General features: G+C 29.5%; 1 protein-coding gene across 2 annotated transcripts; it reads right to left on the reverse strand.

Annotated features, from left to right (window-relative positions):
• Positions 1–227: 227 nt before the first annotated feature.
• LOC145186336 (FERM domain-containing protein 4A-like) lies at positions 228–19,102 on the reverse strand. Of its 2 annotated transcripts, XM_090077705.1 has the most exons (21): positions 18,902–19,102; positions 18,641–18,735; positions 17,316–17,405; positions 13,953–14,037; positions 13,794–13,850; positions 12,604–12,626; positions 12,375–12,449; positions 9,994–10,059; positions 9,827–9,884; positions 9,595–9,681; positions 9,247–9,323; positions 9,112–9,132; positions 8,780–8,915; positions 8,538–8,685; positions 8,275–8,408; positions 7,914–8,042; positions 7,746–7,811; positions 7,572–7,649; positions 1,724–1,811; positions 1,354–1,398; positions 228–1,251 (listed from the first exon to the last, which is right to left on the reverse strand). In XM_090077705.1, exons 1-21 carry the CDS (start codon positions 18,974–18,976, stop codon positions 581–583), a joined length of 2,304 nt encoding a protein of 767 aa, XP_089933831.1. In that variant the 5' UTR covers positions 18,977–19,102; the 3' UTR covers positions 228–580. The 2 variants fall into 2 exon arrangements, with proteins under 2 accessions (XP_089933831.1, XP_089933832.1); XM_090077706.1 differs by lacking the exon at positions 9,112–9,132 and having other exon boundaries at positions 9,235–9,323.
• Positions 19,103–22,815: the final 3,713 nt, after the last annotated feature.

Here is a 22,815-nt window from a genome sequence, read left to right on the forward strand (position 1 = left end):
AGTACATCATCTTCATATTTACAAGATTCTCAATCGTTAAAAAAAATAATTGCTTGTGCTTGATTCGATTTTTAGAAATAGTTAAACTTCGCGCCAAATTTCTAGTAACAATATGACGAGAGCTGATAGCACACACACGCACAAATTGTTGGAAGTAATTTTAAAATTTTAAGACAAACGCAAATAAAATGATGACCGATTAAGTCGGTCAGAAAAAATAAATATGATAATAGTATTGTGTTTTTCAAAAAACCTCTACAATAAAATATTACAAATATGATTCTGTGAAATCTTTTAAAATATCTCATAAATGTACATCATCTTAAAACCAATAGAAAATCATGCATCGTAAATATACAACCATGCTTTTAAAAAAATTCATCCTCGCGCAAGTGAAGAAGTGCTAAGAAACAAGATAGTCTGACGTTGAGAAAAACTACAATAAAAGTCTGCAGAGTTAAACTAGAGAGATTGCATAGTGTAACACGAGGATAAAAGTAGTGGGAAAGTAAGCGCCGTATTATTAGTTATGTTAAATAACTAATTTAAAAATTTCATTTTATTTTTTATTTTTTATTTTTTACACCAAAGTTTGTTCTGACACTACATCTGACCAAGACATCTCAGAATATTCGCTGCTACTTGCAAGTGATGATTGCGATAACATGTAGCCAGAGGATCCAGCTCTTTGGTGAGCAGGAGAAAGTGTTAGCAGTTGCAATCGTCGTAGTGTGCTAGGTGAAGCGTGCATGCGAGCTTGAGCAATACCGGGATTACTTTTCGAGTGAGGGATCGAATAGGTGGAGTTATAGTCGATTTTCTTCACCGCTCCTATACTGTACATACCGGTGTTTTCAAACTCTCCACAAACGAAACTTTTGTCTCCACGAGATTGTATCTCGCTTAACTTATCGGCGCTACCGTGCCATTTACTTGAAATATCGGAAGATGAACGAGAACATTTGTTTTTTAAGCGATCGCCTGAATATTTTCGTAAAGGTAAATATAAACCGTTCCGGGTTAAGGTATTCTCACAATAAAAATCATCTTTATGGTAATCGTCTCTAGATGCGTCATAGCGAGGTGATACCAGAGACATAACAGGAGACGGGTGTCGCTTCATCTTTGAGAATTCTATTGGTCTATTTGCAGAGCTTATAACAGGAGTAGCAAGAAACATGGAGTAACGCGACGGTCGACCGATTGAATTACAATTTCTTTCAGAATCCAATGACTTATTTGAAACTGTTTCTAATTCAAAAGAAAATTACAGCATGAGGTAATAATTTTTAACAGTCATAAAATCATCTTAAATGAAAGAGTTTAAATAGTCATTTTATGTGTAAAACATACCTCCATCGATTGGTCCCAGACTATCGCCATTACTTTCATTTTCATCTGAAGAAAAAGACCCTTGAAAGTACTATACAACATCAATTAAAGTAACAACCACTATGAAAATCAGTAAACACTAACACAATAGAACAATATAATTGTAATTGCAATATTTAAAATTATAAGGCTAATTTATGAAAGTTATAATTATAGCAATAACAAATTAACAATAAAAAAACGACAATATTGATAGCAACAAAAATACCAACAACTGTAAATAACATCAATAAAAGTCAACAAAACAGCATCCTTTAAATTACGACTTTGTCAATAACAGTTCAAGAACTAACAACATTAAACGAAAAGTATCAATTACTTTTCAACAAACCTTGCTTAACTAACTTAGATAAAGCCTCGCCAGTTTGTTTAGCAGCATCCCGTTTTAAATATTCTAACTGCTGTTCCATGGTTTTTAACTAAAACAAAGGAAAACATAAAACATCTTAAGACAAAAAATTGAGCAAGTTTTATCTTTTTTTCCAAATTATAAGGTACAAGCAACTTTTAATTAGAAAATAAAATTACCACAGTAAAAAAAAACCCCTTAAGAAGTCCGAGCAACAAAATTTAAAAAATATTTAAAACTTTTTAATTAATGTTTAACAGAATTAAACTTTGCAGTATAAAATTTAAAAACAAACAATTGTCATTGATTCAAATTTTTAATATTTAATAATATTTTGTTTTTAGTAAATAACATTTTACTTAAATGTCTTAGCAGTAATATTTCATAGTTATTCTTAGAAAATGTAAACACTAAAACTAAAGATTTCAATCCTGGTAATGCAACAACTTTTAGTTCTAATTAAATCATTAAAAAATCTAGATTACAAAAGTGGGCATCTGAAACATTACATTACAGTGTAAACTACATTTTATTTGGAGTTCTGCTTTGTCATAATGCTAACTGATCTATATTTTAAAACTCTAAAACAAACACATCTATCAGCTAGCATATTATTACAATCCCATAAAAATCCACAATCCTCATTAGTTAAAATAAAAGCACATAATGCATTCGTAACATGATATAATAGCATCATGAAACTTCAACTTCTAAGCCTAACAAGCTACAATATATATACTTTCAAAGTTAAACACTGATAACATCAAAACGATACTTATTTTCCAGGTGCATGATTTATCAATAACTGTAGATTGAAGCTTGTGGGCAAAACAATCAATTGATTTCCCAAATTTTTTACAAATGACAATTTCACAATTCAATATTCTCACTTGTCAAGCTAGTATTTATATGGTGGACACTTTATATCTGAGAAGAGAGAGGTTGTCCTCTGATCTCATCAGGATATAGCTAATAATACCTTGGTTTTATATACGTTATGGTTGCCAATTTCCTTTGTACATCCACATTAGACAATCTTACCAAATATAAAGCCCAGAGTGGTGGAAAGAAACTTCATTCTTGTAATTGAACTGGTCTGCTTGTGCACATTTAGATGTCATCATGCTGTTATCCTTCATGCAGTCCTTTAAGAGACTTTTTATTCAAGTTAAATTTTAAAGTTACTGACATAGTAGGTGTTTCTCAGAATCTTAGCATTATTTATGCCCTTAAGTTGGTCTCCTTCCACAATTAAGTTGGGCCTAATCTAACATGTTTCCATTTTGAAAACCATGTTATGAATATAGCATAGATTTTTTATGTAAATGATGGAGCCAGCAGCAATTTTTGTGTGTGTGAATGCTAAATGAAATTTTTCATGAATAGTTATCAGTTTATCTAATACTTCAGGATAAGGATCCATCTAAAAGAGTCAACAGCTTTATCTTCTGAGTGGTTGAGAACCAATAGAAGTATGGCCTTTCGTCCATACATGACCTGAAACAAGAATTTGATTGAAACATCTAAAGATGTATGATGCATGAAAACAAAACACCAGAGATTCATCTATATCCATTGCTACTTTGGTTATTGGCAACCTTACTGAGAGCTTCCTTATATGTTTGATAATCACACCACAATTAGCCATTTAGTTGAGTGACAGGCAAATGAAATTGAAATGATCTGTTTGAAAATTATTCTATTTGGTTGGTCAAATTCACAAATTCTCATCCCTGGTTGTCAATAACAGTTTCCAAACAGGCAAGACAGATGATATAAAAATTACAACTGACCTAGCACTCATCTAAAATAGTTGTTGCTATTTTATACTTCATAAAGGGGTCTGGTTATATTAGTCCCAACCAAGCTCCAGTTCTGGCAAATTGGTGACCATCATTCTTCATTCCCCTCCAGTACAATTATCAGAAATTTAGACTTCATTTTTCATAAATTGGCCAGCAGGATTATCATGACAGACCTTTAGGATATTTGGCTTTTATCTTTTAGTGAGAACTTCCTTTTCCTTATAGTAAAGAACTCCTCCAGCACAATATGGCTGTTTGTCTGAAGTTAGATTTGGGATTTAAATATTTCATATATTTAACTACAAATAATTCTATCCAAATAGCTCAATTGTAAATATTTGTAGTTACTGAAAAGTAGTACATTTACAGAAAAAAAATCAGAGATTTAAGCCTGAATAATTGAACTATAAATAACTATAAAATAATGCATTTTTGTATAGGTATGGTCTAGGTTACTTTATACCCTCAGGTATAGTCTGACCCGGGTCATATTATACCTGGGTTTAATCTAGATGAGAGCTAGTTTGATCTATTACACCTGGTAATTCCATGTCTCATCATTATTGAACCCTCTCCAAATTTGTTTATTTTTGACCAAAAGATATAATCATGCCAAAAATAGTAACTCACCAAAGCATTTCTATCTAGTTTAATGTACTCTAGAAGTAATGATTTTTTAAATTTGATCTTTTTCAGCAACATAAATAGCAAAGTTAGACAAAAGTTAGTCTTACAATTATGAAACTGTAACTCTTAGAATTTCTGTTAAGAAATATCATATTTTTACAGATTGTCCTTCAAGATTGAAAAACAAAAGCTTTCATTTGTTAACGAGAAAAGTAAGCTCATGTGTTTAACTAGCAAAACAACTCTTGTTCATAAGAAGACAAGCTATGTGAACGCCATTATGAAACAAACAGTACATTTTCAAAAGGAAGCAAATTTAGATATAATTCAATTATTGAAAGAGCAAACCTGTGAAACCAAATATATCTGATGTTCTTTCTATATTAGATCCAAACAATTCTAAATTTTAAAAGTTAGTTTCTAACACACTCCTATTTCAACACATCTTAACAGAAGAAATTATAAAAGCAGTAATCCTAGATTTGGTTGAGCTAGAAAACATAACCCATGATGTTGATACTATGAGGTTCTTCATAACTTTTAACAAGGTTGTGAGTGTTGCTACAAAGTAATTCAGATGAATCAGTTTCATTCACTGGTTAAAAGAAATTCTCCTCTTCCTCATACTCCACTATAAGTTTATCAACTTTTTCTGATGTATTTTAACTGATATCACACTTGATTTTACTACTTTGATGAAGTCAAGAGTAATATTTTCAATAATGTTTTTAGAAGGCAAATATTGTTTTGAAGAAACAGGATTGAAACAGTAAGATCTTGATTATTTAAAATTTATACTTTCATAACAGTTAGGTCACTCCCTCTTGTTGCTAAGATAGTATTTGATTCTCCATTCTCAAATGCTGCAAACTTTGTTTTGATCACATCAGAAGCATTAATTTCAGAGGCAATGGGAGTTTGCTTAATAATTGTCTGAAGATTTTATTTTATCTTAAAGTAAATATTTGTATGTTTGTATTGGTTGTATGTGAATTTCAACATTTTTATTTTTAATATTTTTCTCTTTTTCCTAACCATGAGCGAGACTAGGTTTTCTCAAACTGAGACAAGACTGAGACGAGAAGTTAGTACTTCTCGTGAGACCGAGAATGAGACAAGACGAGAAATTTAACAATTTTTGAAAACAAATTTATTAAAATCAAAGTAAAAAAAAAAAAATGTAAACATGGGTTTTGACAAATAGACATAAATGACATTTGTCAAATATAAACAACTTTTTCAAATATTAATTCAGAATTTTTTTGCCAAACTTTTCCAACAAGACAATGTTTTCTCTGATTAAGATGATTTGTTCTACTTTTTCTGGGTGTAAGTTGTGTCTGGATGATCAGATGACATTTCCACCTGAGCTAAAAACTCTCTCTGATTTAGTTGAACTTGCTGGAATAGCTAAAATTTCTCTAGCTAATGAAGAGAGTTCTGGCAATGTATTTGAATGCAATTTCCACCAATCAAGAATCGGAAAGCCTTTTTTGGCATCAGGGAGATATTCATACTGGCACATTTCGCTCAAAATAGGATTCAGTTCAGATGTTGGCTCTTGTGTTTCAAGTCTGACATTTAACTTGCGTTTCAGTTTTGAATTAGGGGACAAATCTGCTGAAAGGGCTCTGTCAATAGGTTGGCACTCAACATTTTCCTTAACCTGTGAGGCTAACCATTCTTTTGTTGTTTGAAATTTTTTGAAGAGCTTCAAGTGAAGTCCCTTTAAAGCAGGATTTAAGTAGTTTGCTGCAGCACTCAATAAGTTTCCAGTGTGACAAAGAGGAAACCTTTTCTCAATGCAGGTTTTCAAGTTTTTTGCATACAAGACACCTTAGCCATTTTTTCCATCCGTCTCAATAAATTGATCAATTTTGTCATGGATTAAATAAAGAGAATCGGCGACAGTGTTAATTGTTGGAATAGACTCAGCCGACCACGTTTCTGTAGCTTCTTTAAGTGGTGCCAAAATTTCTACTGCTCCCTCGATTGATATCCACTGTGATGCACTGATGGTCTTTGAAGAAAAAATATCTTCATTTGCACATAAGCTGATAATTGCACTCTTTAGATGTAGGACAGAAGCCATGCAATCCAGTTCACTATTCCATCTGTGTCAACAGATTGGCGTAACTGTCTAAAATTGATTCCTTGAGCGTCTGATTCTGATTCAAGCAACTCAGCTGCAACTGTTGAGTGGTAAGTTAAAGAAGCCAAATCTTTGCATGTTTGCAATGCATCATCCATTCCAGCAGTCATTCCAAATGAGCCTCGAACTGCACATTGCAAAATATGATTGTTGCACAAGTATTGGTCTAGGCGCTTTGACAATTTGACTGCAAGTTTCATGTTTCTTGCCTGGTCGTTTACGCAGTACATTGGCAAATCAGCAGGCAAATTTAGTTCTTCTAAGAAAGAATCCAGCTTTCCTTCAATTAAGATACCTGTGTGTCTGCCTGGGAACTGTTGGACATGGGGTGTCCAGTGATGTAGTCTCCAATTTTTGTCAATAGCATGAAAAGTCCAAGAGATGTAGCTGTCCTGAGCTCTAGAAGTCCAAAGGTCAGAAGTAAATGCAGTACTTTTTAGATTTGGCGTAATCTCCGTTATCATGCTCTTCATTCCAGCTTGAACTTCTCTGACCGAATTGAAAGCTTTCTTGAATGTTGTTCTGTGATGAAGGCTCAGTTTAGGGTTTGCAATGTCAAACAATTTCTTGAAACCTCTTCCTTCGACTGCTGAAAAGGATGCCAGATCAGTGCAAAAGTAATCCAGCATTGCAGAGTCAAACTGTTTTTGAATGGAATTGTCTTTGTCATATTTGGACTTTGTTTCAAGCATTTCGACCATGGTTCGTTTTTTTGATCCAGATATTAATTATTTCAATAACATTTGATCCAGATATTAATTATTTCAATGACATTATTATGGATTGTTCTTATTACTATCCTCAAAAACAAATTAAATTTTTAATTAGATTTATTAAAATCATGGAGTCAAAATATTAATTAATTTAAAAAACAAATTATTAAGCATTTTGTAAATTATAATAATTTTTAATTTGGAAAATAATATAATATTTAAGTCTCGTTCTACTTCTCGCAAGAAATTTCTATTTCTCATTTCTCACGAGAAGACCCATTTCTCACGAGAAACGAGAACGAGACAAGATCTCGCTCATGGTTACTTTTTCCTAATTTAATAAATCTTTTTTAGGACACTTTTTATAAAATATTAAAAAAAACCCATCATGTCTACTTTACCTTCACTTGTCTACTTTTTGATAACTTGGCATTATATTTTAGCAAATTTTTATTTTATTTTAACTAATATACAGTCATTTAAAACAAAACATTTGGTGAACTTAAAGAAGACACTCAAATAACACAAAATACCTTAACTAAAGACTTTTGATATGTAATTTTTCTGGCCTTGCGAACTTTCTTTTGTGCAGATGGATCCATAGCTAAGCGCTAAATTGAAATTATTTAAAAATAAAAAAAATTGAAATTAAGAATAAAAAAAAAAAATTCCATTGAATAACAAAAATATCAAAAACAAAATCAAACCTGAGCAGCATTTGTGATCTGTTTTTGAATCTGGTAATCACGTAGAAGCTGATCATATTCTTGCTCCTTAAAAAGTGAAATTCTTTTTCAGTTTTTTGAACAAATTTAAAAAATAACCAACACCTATTTAGATATAACAAAGATTATTTATATTATTATAAAATATACTTCATTGCTATGTTGGTTGCAGAACACAGATTCATCAAACTGAAAGCTAGTTCCCATCTTTCTGCGCATTGGCATCCCAGGATGAGTAGGACTTTCTGGTAGCTCACTTGGTAATTGTCCAGTAAGATCCTAAAAAAAAGTTCAAATTGGTTAAGTGACACCTGAAACTTATTTAAGTGACACCTGAAGCTTATTTAAAAACATTATCCAGAGTTCCAAAAAAATAAGTCTTATGAACAAAACTTCAAAAAAACGTAAGCACTGCATCAAAAATAACATTTCATTGTGCAGTAAATTTTTAATTTTTTTTACCAAAAGTTCTTATATTTTATTTTTAAAACAAAATATGTGGTTTACTCACTGCCTCACGCAAGCACAGTTCATTCAATAACTCTCGTTTTTCAATTAACAGCTCTTGAAGGAATTCCTTTCGAGCTTTTAATGCATAGCATAAGTCTTTTTCAGCAGTTTCCATTTGAGAGGAAGTAATACTCTCTTCAAATAAAAGAACAAAATTGATAATTATTACAATTTATTCATAAATTTTCGAATAGGATTAAACTAATTAACATAATATTAATTAATATTAAGTTAATTAATAATAAAGATTTTATAACAATTTACCACCATCTAAAGAGAAGTAAAATGATGTGTTATCACTAACGCTACTACTATAGCCGCCAGTACTACCAGAATACAAAGAAGATAATGAAGATGAAGATTTACAAAGACTTTTTGCAACTTCTCGCAAAGATTTGACAGTATGTCGTGACTAAAAGTGGAGAAAAAAACAGATAAAGGAGTGTCATTTAAGAACAATTGCTTCTTTAGATTAGTGATTTGATATTTTGTAATAAACTTTTAACCTGACTTGACTTTTTATCCAAATAAAACTGATGTTGAGAAACAGCCATCAACCAAACTTCACGACATTGGGCTGTTGTAGATGTGTACCACACTTGAACAGTTACACGGCAGTTATTCCGTCGGAAAGTATTTATTCTAATTAGACAACATTTAATAGAATTGTTCTTTTTTTTTTCTTTTGAAAATTTAAAACATAATTAACAATTAAAAACTTATTGCTATTTGATTAGTTTATTTACAATAAAATAAAACTATGATCTGTTTTGTATAAGTAAAAGAATTTATTTAATTTAAAGTTTATAAAAAGCTATTGTCAAATAATTTCACTTACTTTAACATTGATGAATGTTGCCTAGATTTTAAAGAAAATAAATTAGTTAAAATAAATTGATACTTAACATTAAGCAAATTAGTACTTTAATATATATATATAAAACAGGTGATGTTGCTATACAAATTATCAAACCTTGGCCCTTCACGATACTCTACAGAAAACTTTTTATCTCTATAAAAGATATTGTCTAAATGGCTCCAACGAAATACCTAAAGAAATCATTAGCAATAAGATAAAATAAAATAGATGAGTAAAATGTAAATACTTAAATAAATACAAGAGTTATTTTAATATCTATTAAATCAAATGAAGAAAATATCTCTCAAAAAGCTTTTATCAACTTAATATTGATACATATAAGCATACAAAATTTTTGAATAAAAAGTTTATAACTAGAATGGTGTATACAGAATTATGACCCTCTCTTTTTAACTTGTCTGTAAATGAGTCTATGGTAAATAGGTAAGATTTAAAAATCACCTTTTTAGGCAAACGTTTATTTTGAATATCAAACACTGACACTCCATGATGACTTAGACCAAGTATCCAGGAATTTTGATCTTTGTCCTGCAAAGTAAAGAAAATATTTCTTTTGTACTAAGAAAACAAAAACAATTGCAGATTCTTGCAAACCAAAATTTTTTACTAAAAGAGTAAAAATGTTTGATAAAGTAATAAAAACTTCATTATGATGTCTTGAGAAAAAACCTACCTTAACATTGTAGCAATGATTTCCATATATCGGTAATCTTTCAACAATTCCAAGGTAACTTTGAAATGACATTCAATTATTTAAAAGCAGCAAATAAAAATTAATTTGAGATTAAAATAATTTCAATCAAAATTAAATAAATTAAAAATAACTCTACAGTTTCTTACTTAACTATAGCCTCGCCTCTTGTCATACCATCAAATGTACGATAGCTCTCAATAATTTTCAATTCACTGAAAAACATTTAAAACAGATTGCTTATACAAAGTTCAACTAAAAATAAATAACAACAAATTGCTTATGTAAAGTTCAACTGAAAAGTTGCAGATATTTATCATTATTGAATAGTAGAAATGTCAAATGAAAGAATTCAGATATTAAACACTTGCAATACAAAAATAATACAGAATATTGTATATTGTAATTCAGACCTAGACTTAAAGGACAGATATCAGAAATGCCTTGTTCAACTATTTTAACTTTTTAACCAGAATCATCTTGAACAGCTTTTTCAAACAAATATTTTAATAAACTATACAATTGTTAACATAATGTCAGACATAGAAATGTGTCATTATTAAATAGGCTTTCTTTTAATTTACTTTAAACCTCCTAGAATTTCTATGAATGTACAAAATCATTTCCGAAATAGGGAGAAAATCATTTGCCTTTATATAATCATTTCTTTACAACATTTTTATGACTTTAATTTCAATTTTGTTTAACTTAATTTAAATTTTTAAACAAAGAGAAAATGAAAAATAGCAGATGACAGAATTTATCAACAAAACAACTCTAAAAAACCTTTGTTTTTCAGATTAGATTTCATAATACAAAAATATCAGAAGCCACAGTTTTTTCGACTCTTAAATAAAATAAAAATGAAATAAAAATTATGGGTGAAAGATTCTAAAAGTTTTGGAAGCTGTTTAAGCAATTATTACCCAGGTAGGAGCCTATAGAGTAGGCACGCCATAGTTATTGCTAAAAAAATAACTTTAAAAAAAAGGTTTGCTAACAAAAGCTTCCTAAAAACCAAAAACAAAATCATAGAAAAATAATAAAGAATAACCAAAGAAGACATTAAGAGCATCTTTTGTGTTTTGTGACAGTGAAACCAAGCAAAGAAAAAACATGTTCAGAAAGTACTCTGTGACAAGAGCAAAATCTTTGATAATTTTTCACATTTCTTTCAACCATGCAAGTACAGAAAAGCAATCTCTACAGTCAATATAAAAAAAAACTGGCCAAGCTTTTTTTTTTGCAGAAAAAGTTACTTTTTATGGCTCTTTAAGTCATTTCACCAAAATTTAAACCCATATTTCCAATTTTAGAATATTATTTAAGTTTCATTTATCCTCTTTTTTATATTAACACAAGTTTTATATTGAATCTAAGTTTATTCAATTCTTCTTTTCTCAAAAATTTTTTACTTTTAGACTTAATCTTGATTCAATAACTCTAAAATAACTCTATTTTATAATTTTTTTTGATAAAATATAAATATAAACTGTATACAGACAGGGTTGGTCTTTAAATGATTGCAAAAATCTAGATTCTTGTTGGGCTGTCAGGAAGCCTTTTCTATCAAAGGTCAACATTGAGTGTAGACTTCAATGGTGCAATTCACATAAATACCAGAGTATTGGCCAGTGGAGTAATGAAAATTATCCTAAGTATGTTAAAACCACTATTAAGCATCAAAAGAAGATAAACATATGGGGATGATTTGCTTGGGATGCTTCAGAAGAGATTTGTGGATCAAAACCAGTTCCATTGGATCCTTGTTATGCTGACCCAAGTTGTGTGGAATTATTTTCAGATGGTAACTACCTATTTCAACAAGATAATGATCCTAAGCACACCGCCAAACCTAACAAATCGTATGTTGAAAAAACATACTTATCTTTCACTTGTGGCCAAGTCAATCACCTAACCTAAATCCAATTGAAAACCTTTGGTCAATACTTAATGATAAAACTAAAAAAAGAGTTTGTAATGATGAAGCTTGTCTTTTCAATTGCATTCAAGAAGCATGGAATAGCTTCAAACCATTTAACAAGGCTTGTTGATAGTATGGCTCAGAGAATTGAATGAGCCCTTGCTGCAAAAGGTGCTATGACCAAGTTCTAACTTAAGAGATTTTATATATATAAATTGATACTTGTGTATAAGCATGATTTTTATATATTGAAACTTTAAATAAAATCATTCTTTAAATCCTTTTTATAAATTTTACTTTAAGTTTTTGAAAAAAAACCACATAAAATATCATGGCCAGTTTTTTTTGGCATTGACTGTAGTTGTTTTGAATATAAACTCAGTAATGACACTAAAAGATTTGGTTCTAAAAATCACTCATGGGTATCTGCATACTTGTTTACCAGTGAGTAACACTTTATAATTCTACAAATACCTGGGTTCCCATAAAAAAGCAAGTAACTGGTTTTTTGCAGGTGTAAAAATACAATAATGATTATGCTTATCATGATTTTTAACAATGATTATGCTTGTCACGATGTTTGGCATATTAAAAGTAAATGTTTACCAATATGATTGCTCTTGTTGAATCCTAACTGGTATAACTTTTAAATTCTTCAAATCATTTGCAGCAATATTCTCACTATAAAATATAGTAACAACACTATATAAATATAAATAATAACATTACTAAGCAAATGATTAGCAATTTTAATTTTACAAACTACTAATTAAGAAAAGTACAAACAAAATGCACAAAAAATGCTTCAGAGCAACTAGTCACTCATGATAATTACCTCACAAAGTCACCATGTGTTGCCTAAAAAAATAATACTTTAACTATAAACATTTTGTACCTTTGACCATTTTTTAAATTCAAATAGTAATTTATAAAAATCATTTCTTTCAACCTGGTTTTCAAGGTTTATAATAATAAACATTTGAAAAACCACAGATGTCTAGTTTTACAAACTTTCACATTGGCATCCTTTTCATCATATACTTGTGCTTATCAATTAATTTTGACAAATGAAAACCCACTATTATCAGGCACTATTGAAACGTATTAAAATGTTTCACATTAAAGACTATTGAAGTATTCAAACAAAATTTAATTTTTCTCATAGAAAAAGTGAACAACTGTAAGTCTTCCCCTGTTGTGATTAAAGTATTTTTGTTTAATAAACACTTAAATTTCTGTAACTGAACCCTCAGACTACTTGTAGGTCAAATAAAGTTAGTACAAATATATATTATACACCATTATATACCAATATATTCACAGATTAAAGATATCTACAACTGTCTGATACGAACTATACAATCTCATACAGCCTCAAACACAAAATTATTGCAGCTGACACAGTTTCCTTATGCTGTTAAATGGCACATGCTAAATGCTTGGCAATGCTAAAAAAAATTTGCTTCTAATTACCATCCAGGAATTACAAGAATGCTACACTATTGCAAAACACAGAACCTATCATACACACCCACAAAATATAGACAATTCAACCAGTGTACAATATGAAAATAATTCAAACTAGATTCACCAACCACCTACACTAAATCAACTTTAAAACTAAATGGGTCACTAAAAACCAAAACTCATGAACTAATACACTGCTTTCATTTAAAACCACTACAAACTACAACCTGTGTTCTGTTTGTATATAATAGAGTTCTATAGGAAAACTATCTGATTTACATGTTTATAATGTAGTTTTCACATTTTTGCCTTTTTTTTCTTCTAACTATTCTAAGTTTTAATAACTTCGCTTTTTACCATTTAATAGATATACTTACATACTTATTTATTTGATAAAAATCCTATACAATCCTCAATTTCTTTATCATAACTAAAACATTTCTATTTAGAAAGAGCTAACCAGTTTAAATTGAACTAAAACATTTTAATAAACTTTACTATTTCATAAAGAAAAGGAATAAAAAAGTATATAAAAGAATGGTCATTTTAAACATTTACCTGCAACACATAGGCTGCAAGTGTAAAAATAGTTCCACTCTCACATTCTAACTCACCCTACAAAAAAATAACACCATAAAACAAAACTCTTGTGACAGATATGATGAGACTGGTATAAAAAATATAAAAAACTAAAAACAAAAAAAAAAAAAAACAAACCTGATATATCAACTTTTGCACTTGCAGAAAGAACAGTTCTACAGTGTGATTATCCTTTAGAACTGCTATACTTGGAACAAAGTTTCTAATAATACCAAAAAACTACTAAAAATATTTTCATAACAGATTGAATTTTTAAAGGTTGTTTATTAGGGTGGTGTGAAAAAATAAAAATGTGATTTATTAAACATAATAACAATAAAAACTTGCATTTCATGGTACTGAAAAAAACTGCAAAATGTTTCCTACTTGTTTTAATATTTAGAGGTGCCCCAAGCATGCTCTATGTTTTTTATCTTTATGTACACAAATATGGCTGTCTGAAATTTTATTTTAATCATTTCTGTTAAATCTGTGTTGTGATTTTATTTGCAAAGTGATTGTCAGGTGTTGTTTGAAGGTAAGCTGAACATGTTTGCATGAAACTTACTTGAAAAATATATGCAGTGATTTAAAATTCCTTTAATTTAGTTTAAACTAGTTTCAGCTATTTTGTTTGCCAAATGCAAATATAGCTGTAGATCTGTCCACTCTGCACTGTTTAATGACCTATGAATAATAGATGTAGGTGTAAATCATATTCAGAGAACTATTATTTTATTTTTCATTGATTGCCAAGAAAAGATGTTGCTGTCAAAAATCTGCACTAGGATGCACCACAAATGTCCAGTTTTTGGTCACCCCTGTGAATTGCCAAAAAACATTTTGCCAACAAACATTTTGCCAACATACATGAATATAATCAAACATTAAAATCACATTAAGCAAAAAATGGCAGCAGAAAAAGCAAAAGAGCCTACTGTAAGCAAAGTAGCTGAAATTGTTGCATCTGGTATCCAGGCTGTGTGGAAAAGAGTCTCTATTCCTGTTGTTTCACATGCTAGAATTTTGAAGCTCGTACAATTTACTCATGATGAGTTTAGAAAGCTGATAAAACCTTACAAAGGAAGGAAGACTGATAAGAGATATATGTTGAAGCTTCAGGTATATGCAGACAAAAACAAACAAAAGTTGTTTGAAATTGCTGTATGCAAGTGTTCCCATGGAAATTGCAAGTGTTCTAGGAGCATAAAGTGCCAGCAGATGAGCAGAACTTTGTGCAGGATCAACAAACCATTAGACTGATGTTTATTGGCAGTGTGGATAAGGTTACCTCAGCTGAATTAAAGAAACTTTTTGACCGAAAAATGACAGAAAATGCAAGGGTTAAAAGAAAACTTGACTTGCGTGATCAGCAATATGATTTAGAAGATTTAGAAAGCACATTATCATCAGATATTGATGATGTTGGAATGAATAATATGCAGACACCTACTTCATCAGCTAGCACCAGACAAATGAGAAAAAGATTACCAAAATTGGCAAAAATGTGTGATCGGTTTGGTGTATTTTTTGAAAGTAGATAATTCAACAGAAACCATGTACTTTGATGGATAAAAGGATAACACTCTGAAACTTGAGAAAAAAGGAATATGATGGTACCGAAAAACTGTAAATGAAGAGCACATAACTCTAATTTGTGAACCCAGTGGGAAATTTCTTACACATCTGACACATCAATCATCAACAGCACAAACCATAACAGATTGCATTTACAAGTACTATGTTGAAAACAGTATGAATATGAACAAAGTATTAGGAGTGGGCTGTGATGGCACTGCCACAAATACTGGTGCTACTGGTGGAAGACTCAGAGATAAAACTTGGGAAATCTTTACAGTGGCTGCCCTACTAGCTTCATGCAAATGAACTACCATTGTCCCATTTCATGAAACATCTTGATGGTGGAACGTCTGGACCAAAACAGTTCTCAGGACAAATAGGGTCAGCTTTGCCAAACTGTGAGCTTCAGCCCATACGCAAGTTTGAAGCCATTAGCTGTGAACTTCTCGAAGTGATAATCCAGAACTTCAGCAACAACAAAAAGTATTTGTATGAGATGTGTTGCAGTGTAAGAAATGGAAATTGCTCTGAAGGTCTTGCAAGATGAAATCCAGGAAAGATGGCTCACTCACATTGGCTGACAACAGCAAATCAAATTCTTCGTCTTTATATTTTCACAAAAAAGCCTGAGCAAAGTTTGCAACTGTTGGCCAAATTTATAGTGCAAGTGTATGCTCCTGTGTGGTTTGCTAGCAAAACCACTCCCATTTGCAAAGATGGTGCTAAACATATTTGGCTTACTATTAATCTATCTCATGGCCTGCAACAGGAAGTCAGGGCAGTCATTGATTCTGTAATTCAAAGAAATGCCTACTTGATCCCCCTGAAAATCTGCTACTGGCATTTGAAGAACAAGATCATGTATGACAACTTCACTTTGTTGAATCCTAAAACGTCGTCAGCAGCAGATGTTAGAAAGTTTATCATCCCACAGATTAACTTTGAAGCAGCAGATTATACTGAACTCACCAGCTGGATTGATGTTGATGTAACCAAACCACCTCTATTGTCACAGATTCTGACAAATGAAATGTCAGGCCGAATATTTGAAACCAATGATGCTTTGTTGTCACTTATTGTCGTACTATGTCACACTCAGGCTGTGGAGAGACATGAAACTCATTTCAACAGGATTACATCATGAGAACAGATGAACACTTTTAACAATAAAAAAGACTGTTGTGATTAGTTGCCAATAATACTGACAGAAAAAGCAACAACAAATCTTTGTACTTAAGTCACTCTAACTACATCATTGTTTATGATTTGGTTATCATTAATTTGGTCTGGAAAAAATCACTGTAGTTTTTGTGATACCGAATGATGGAAAAAAACTATTATAATGTAAATCGCTGTTTTATTGACTAACATGCCTATAATACATCAATCTTCAATTCTTTTAGGGCACCTCAAAATGTGATGCAATTAGCTCAATTTTTTACTTGCAAGTTCAAATCACCTAGTCCAAACTTTTTATAACTATTACAACACTAATTTTTGCAAAAAAATTTCCTATACTTTTCACACCACCCTATTTTTCATAGTAATTTAGAGTATTATGCTTGAATGTTTGTATACGTGTCATAAATTGCATGCACAAAATTATAGTATGTCTATGTAACCTTTTATGTAGAATGTAAAGCATATAAATAATTAAAATTTTATAATTTATTTGATGTAATTTCAAAGAAAAATAATTTTAAAATAAAATTATATCATTTTTATGCATAAATCTTAGATATATTAGAAAGAAACTTCTTAAAAAAATAAATCAAAATTGCTAATTACATTAAAAGTTGCAAATTGAAAGAAAGTTTCATACAGTTTCAATTTTTTTTTACTATATAAAAATAGAAAAAACAAATTAGTCAGTCACTTTACTTGATTTTTTAAGATATATGCATAAATTGGATGCAATACCTCACAGAGAAATATAAGATGATTGGATTTGTTTTTTGAAATTCATGATCTAGTGCTTTCTTATTCTCCCTCATCCAGCATTTGTTTTCTCTAAAATTAAGGAAATTTAGATAATTATAATATTTCTTTAATTTAACAAAAAATAATCATTACTGAATCAAAGATAATACACACTCTTTGTCACACTATCATCCTCCAATCATAATTTTATGAAAAAATACTAAAAATCATCTCAAGATGTTTAAGTTTGAACATTTAACTTTCATTTCAAAACTTTAAGTTGTTAGAGCAAATATTTCAGTTTGTTAACTACACAGAATGGAAACCAAAACATCCATACATGCATGAAACATTTTCAAAAGAAACTCTTTGTAAAAAGCAAGAGAAAATATGTTTAATTGGACACTAAATCTAACACCAACAGTCCTTAAGTTACCTTGAACTAACTATCAATTTTTTCTATCACTTTGGTTCCAAGCTCTGAGATGAAGAATACAACAGGTTGATGAGCTTTGTTTTTTAAATCATAATCATATTATCCACAACTTCAACAATAATACAGAAAAATATTGTTTTTATGAGTTTTAATTCAAAAATATATATATATATATATTTTAAAGACATAAAACTATTCTAGCTACAAAACAGTTTCTGAAGCTCATAGAATGGATGGATTTCATGTTCAATTTAAAGTTTGTTTTTATTACCAGAGTGAATTATTAAAGGGCTGGAGAGTTTTCCTGCATGTTATAAAGAGCAACTGCTTTTATATATTTTTATTCACATTTAATTACAAACTAAAAATGCTGTCTCCTAACATACCTAAAATAGTTTCATATACATTTATGAAATGCACAAACAAGTCTAACTTTTATTGAAAAGTTTCCTGCTGCCATTATTAAATTAAAATTTAAAAAAATCAAAATAGTGATCCAGTCAAGATAAAAAATACTGAATGTTAATGGTAATGATTTACTTTGGTAGTTTTGAACTTTTTTTGTGTATGTTTATATTTATTTTAGATATACATGCTTATTTTCTTCCTAGATTTCTGAACCTACTTATTACTGCATTAACAAAATGTTCTTATAGTAAATAGTAAATTTCCTAACTTGTTAACTTAATAGCATTTTTCAAATTGAACCAATCATATTTAAAAATGCATTTGTAACCTTATTAATAGAGAATTTAATGTGAGCTAGTAAACATTTAAAATCTTTATCCTAACAACAGCAAACAAAAAGTGAATTCAAAATGATAATATAAGTGGGGTTTATCAAGAATACTTTTTGAAAACTATGAAAAAAATACTAATTAACAAATACTTGGCATCAAAGTAGAAGAATCCAAAGAATTCTTTTTCTTTAAGATTAAAATGAGATCCCACAATATCCAAAAGTTCACTAGTTAAAAGTTTGGGCTGAAAGCATTAAAAAATAAATAAATTTAAATACTGCATAATAATATTAATAAAAAAATCATTAATATTAAAGAAAGTAAAGTAACAGTCTTTAATATATTAGGTGTGTAAACAATAAATACAACACATTATTAATAAAGTGTCTAATATTCGTATAGTAACTAACTTGAAGAGGTATATCTAACTTCTGACCATCCAGCAAATGGACTATGCATTTTCTTGTCTCACTTGATAAAACCATTACAAAAGTTTGGAATACATCTTAGCATTCAAAAGTTATTGCATTCAATAAAATGTGCTCAACATTGAAGTTGCAGTTATTTACAAGGTTTTTTATCTGGCTAAATATATAAGATATTATATTATAAACTATAAAATAAATAATTATTTAAATGATATGCTTTACTTTTTACATGTTTCTTCTCAAATCTTTTTAGGTGTCAGATTAGGGTTATTTTAAAAAATCATTAAATGATATATATTGATAGCTTCACTTAACACTATTTTTGTTTTTTCAATTCTTCACATGCTTTACTATATAAAAACTTTGAAACTGAAATAATCATTTCTTACTCTCTTGATATTGTGTCTAGCATGCCTGTCTAGTGTGAGAATAGTCATGTAGTGAAAGCCTATTTACAAAACATTTTATCAAAGCCCCTGAAATATTGTTCACCAGCATGCTTTCCGCAACAGATCCCTAGGAAAACTGGTTAAAACATATAAAAAGTATTTACCTATAGCTATGAGATATATGAATATTGAAAAGATTACATGTAGCACAGTTTGAAAATTTAAAATAAGTTTAAGCACGTCATGATTATTCAAAATTTTATTAGATCCAATTGATTATCAAAAGCCATAAGCTTTCCTGAAACGTAAGTTTCAAATTAAAACGATATTTTTAGACACAGCTATATCACATATAATTTAAAGTAAGTAAAGTGAGTTTTACATTTCTGATTCTAGACTTATAAACAATCTAGAAGAGTTGCCATTTTTTTGATAGGCACAGGAAAAACATTTAAATTAAGTCGGTAATGCGGTTGAATGCGTAATCACTTATTAAAAAATAAGACGCAAGACGGGAAAATTCGGAAATAGAATTCTCAACGACTTCAACTCAATTCAACTCAATTATTTTCGAAGACCTTATACAAGTATTTTTAATAAGCGCAATGTATATGTTCCATTTAGATTGTTTCTCAGGAAACCATACCTTTTTATTTAAACCTCGATTTTATCAAGTAGTTTTTTTATAACAATAAGTAATTTTTTTTAAAAATTCTATCAAGTTATTTTGAAAGAAAATTTAATATCAATGAACAATACTCAAACTGAAACACGACTTTAGTCATTAGTGTAGCAAGAGTCGGTTAAATAGGTTTTAAAAAGATATCGTGAAAAGAGACATTAGTTGCTCATATTTTTAGCAGTTCATTATTTGCGGAATAATGTTAATGTACTGGTAAATTTTTAATGCCAAATATAGAAAAAATACAAAATTGACTATAAAGTTTTCATTGACTTGTGTATGACATTCTTTTTCTGTTCTTAATTTCTTTAGTAGAACAATTTATATTTATGTCAGTTTACAAACATTTGAATATCCCTTACACTTCTATTTTTATGTTAATATTTTTATATTTATTATATTCAAAAAATGTTTAATGTTATGATAGAACAATAACATTTATGAAAAATCTTTTTTCTTTTTTTTTTTTTTAATGATATAAAAAATGTTAAATATAATATTATAAAAAAAAAATAAGTCTAGAACTTACGTATCAAGTAACCAAAGAACAGTTAGAATTTGCGCTAAGAAAAAAAAAAAAAAAGAAAAAAAGAAAGTGGAGAAAGTCTATTAGAAATATACTACAAAAGATAATGATACTACACTATGAAAATAATGCAGCCAAAAAAATCAGGACCAGAAAAAAAAAAGTAGTTGTTAAAAAAGATCAAAAGCGGAAATTTTGTTTGCAGAAATCCTTTTACTTTAAATAAATGACGTCCCCCACTTCATTCCACTTGATGTTTTAAGAAAATTATTCTTGATAAGAGTAGGATTGAAGACTCTAAACTTTAAAAAGAAAAAAGAATTATAAGTTGATTCATTTTTGTGATATTTCCTGCAACAAGGAAGATTGCTACAAGCTAATTATCGAGTCCATTAAAATGTTTGCGGTAGTTGTAGATAATTTGGTAGTGAGGTGTGTTTCTTATAAAATTTTCATTGGGTTGAATATTTTAAAAATATATAGCGTCGTTGTCGCAAACAAACCACTTAAGTCAAAATAACTGAGGCAATTCACTTATGTACAAAATTTATAAAATAACATCTAAATTTAAAAAAAAAATTGCTTGATTATATGTTACAAGATTATTTAATTCACAAAGATTTATAGCTGATTACATGATATTGACAAAATAAACAGTTTCTTATATGTCCTATAAAATTTAGTTTTTTTGGCGTTTTGCTTGCGACAACGACGACATGTTTAACTACAAACTTTTTTCTTTACTTTTGAAGAATAATTCAGTTTGCTTGAAAATTAAAAAAAACAAACCGTCCAACAATTAAGTTTTTAGCAAAAAAACTTTTCGAATAAAAATCATTCTCTATATTCATCAAATAAAACTGCTTCATCCCAACGGTATTTATTAGAGTCTCAAATGTCTGAAAAAAAAAGACTGAAATTTTCATTAAGTGTTAAAATAATAATAATGGTTAACTTATCACTTACACAGCTCGAGTTATTAAAAGGAAACTATCAAATATGGTCTACTTAACCACATTTTATGGTACATAAAGTGTTTGGTTAATTTCATAAAAAACGTGTTGGTACCGCAAATAAATCTTATGCAACTTTATAACTTTGGATGTTTAAACATATATAGTGCCCGATTAAATATGGTGCAGCTACTTGCTCCAGACATACTTCTTTTAGTCAGGCTTTGTTGGCCTACTATTTGTTTTTACTGTTAGTATTATTTTGTTTGATTTTGTTTTCGTCTGATATCCGTTAGTTGCCTCCGTAATTTTAATGAATTGAGCTAATTACGCTACTACTTTAGTTTTACTCCGTTGTTTGCCTCAGACGTACGATAAACATTTACAAGGTTTTTTGAATAAAGACATGTGTTAAATAGGGCTGTAGCACAAGGCATCTCATAGATTTAGGGTTGTATCACAGGACATTTCATAGATTTAGAAAATCTATAAGATGTATTTATTTTTTACAATATTTTAGTGCCGAATTTTTTGACTTTCTTATGAAATGTTCAAAATCATTTTTTTAAATTTTCTATTGGTTTTTTCTTAATTATCTTTTTTTTTTTTTTTTTTACAAAATTGAATATTCTCTGAACAATTATTTGTCCCCTCTCTTAATATTACACTTTCCTAAGCTTTCTGTTCCCAACCCCACGAAGTATTTTGTTCCCAACCCCCACGAAGTATTTGGAACTTGTTACTAAAATCGATTTATGTAGGTAAATATGTTCTATTCATAGTTTCTATTTGAGTTAGATCAAAAAACAATGATAAACAATTTCTACTTGAGAACATCAATACGTTAAAAAATGTAAGATAATATGTTTATACTGGTTTCCCAGGAAACAGCCTGTACTTTTACCGCATTTTATAAACCGGGAAGTGAAAGTTACGAACACCGATCGTTGTTTTTTGAGCATGGTTATGCTGCTTGTGCTAGCGGTTTTTTTTTTTTTTTAAAAAAAAAAGTAAATTAAAAGACAGTTTGGAATGATAGCGACCATTTTTGAAATACTTTGAGAACCACCTTACCAATTTTAATAGTTTTTTTTTGTGTTTTAAAGAAAGAAAAAGCAAAAAAAAAAAAAAAAAGTAAAAAAATTAAATCCAACCGAATTTAATTTTTTTGGCTCTATTTGGCAAATCTGTTTACAATTGGCAGTGTAAACCTAATAAATGCCGATCTTAGAGAACACTTTTACGCTTAATTTCCAAGTCATCTCATCTCTAAGTCAGTCATCTAGTCATGTCATCTACAACTCTACACTCCAATGGAGACAAGGTAGTATTCAAGTCTTTTAATT

Source organism: Hydra viridissima, unplaced genomic scaffold, assembly GCF_058129835.1.
Source record: "Hydra viridissima isolate aposymbiotic clone 2 unplaced genomic scaffold, HvirCarnegie_v1 scaffold_2, whole genome shotgun sequence".
Taxonomy (NCBI): Eukaryota; Metazoa; Cnidaria; class Hydrozoa; order Anthoathecata; family Hydridae; genus Hydra; species Hydra viridissima.

Coding starts and splice junctions, on each gene's coding strand:
- LOC145186336 (XM_090077705.1), bottom strand. CDS start 18,976: ATGGTTTTATCAAGTGAGACAAGAAAATGCATAGTCCATTTGCTGGAT. Junction 8,916..9,111: donor CAACATTCATCAATGTTAAA/GTAAGTGAAATT, acceptor TTGTCTAATTAG/AATAAATACTTTCCGACGGA. Junction 7,812..7,913: donor GCAACCAACATAGCAATGAA/GTATATTTTATA, acceptor TCACTTTTTAAG/GAGCAAGAATATGATCAGCT.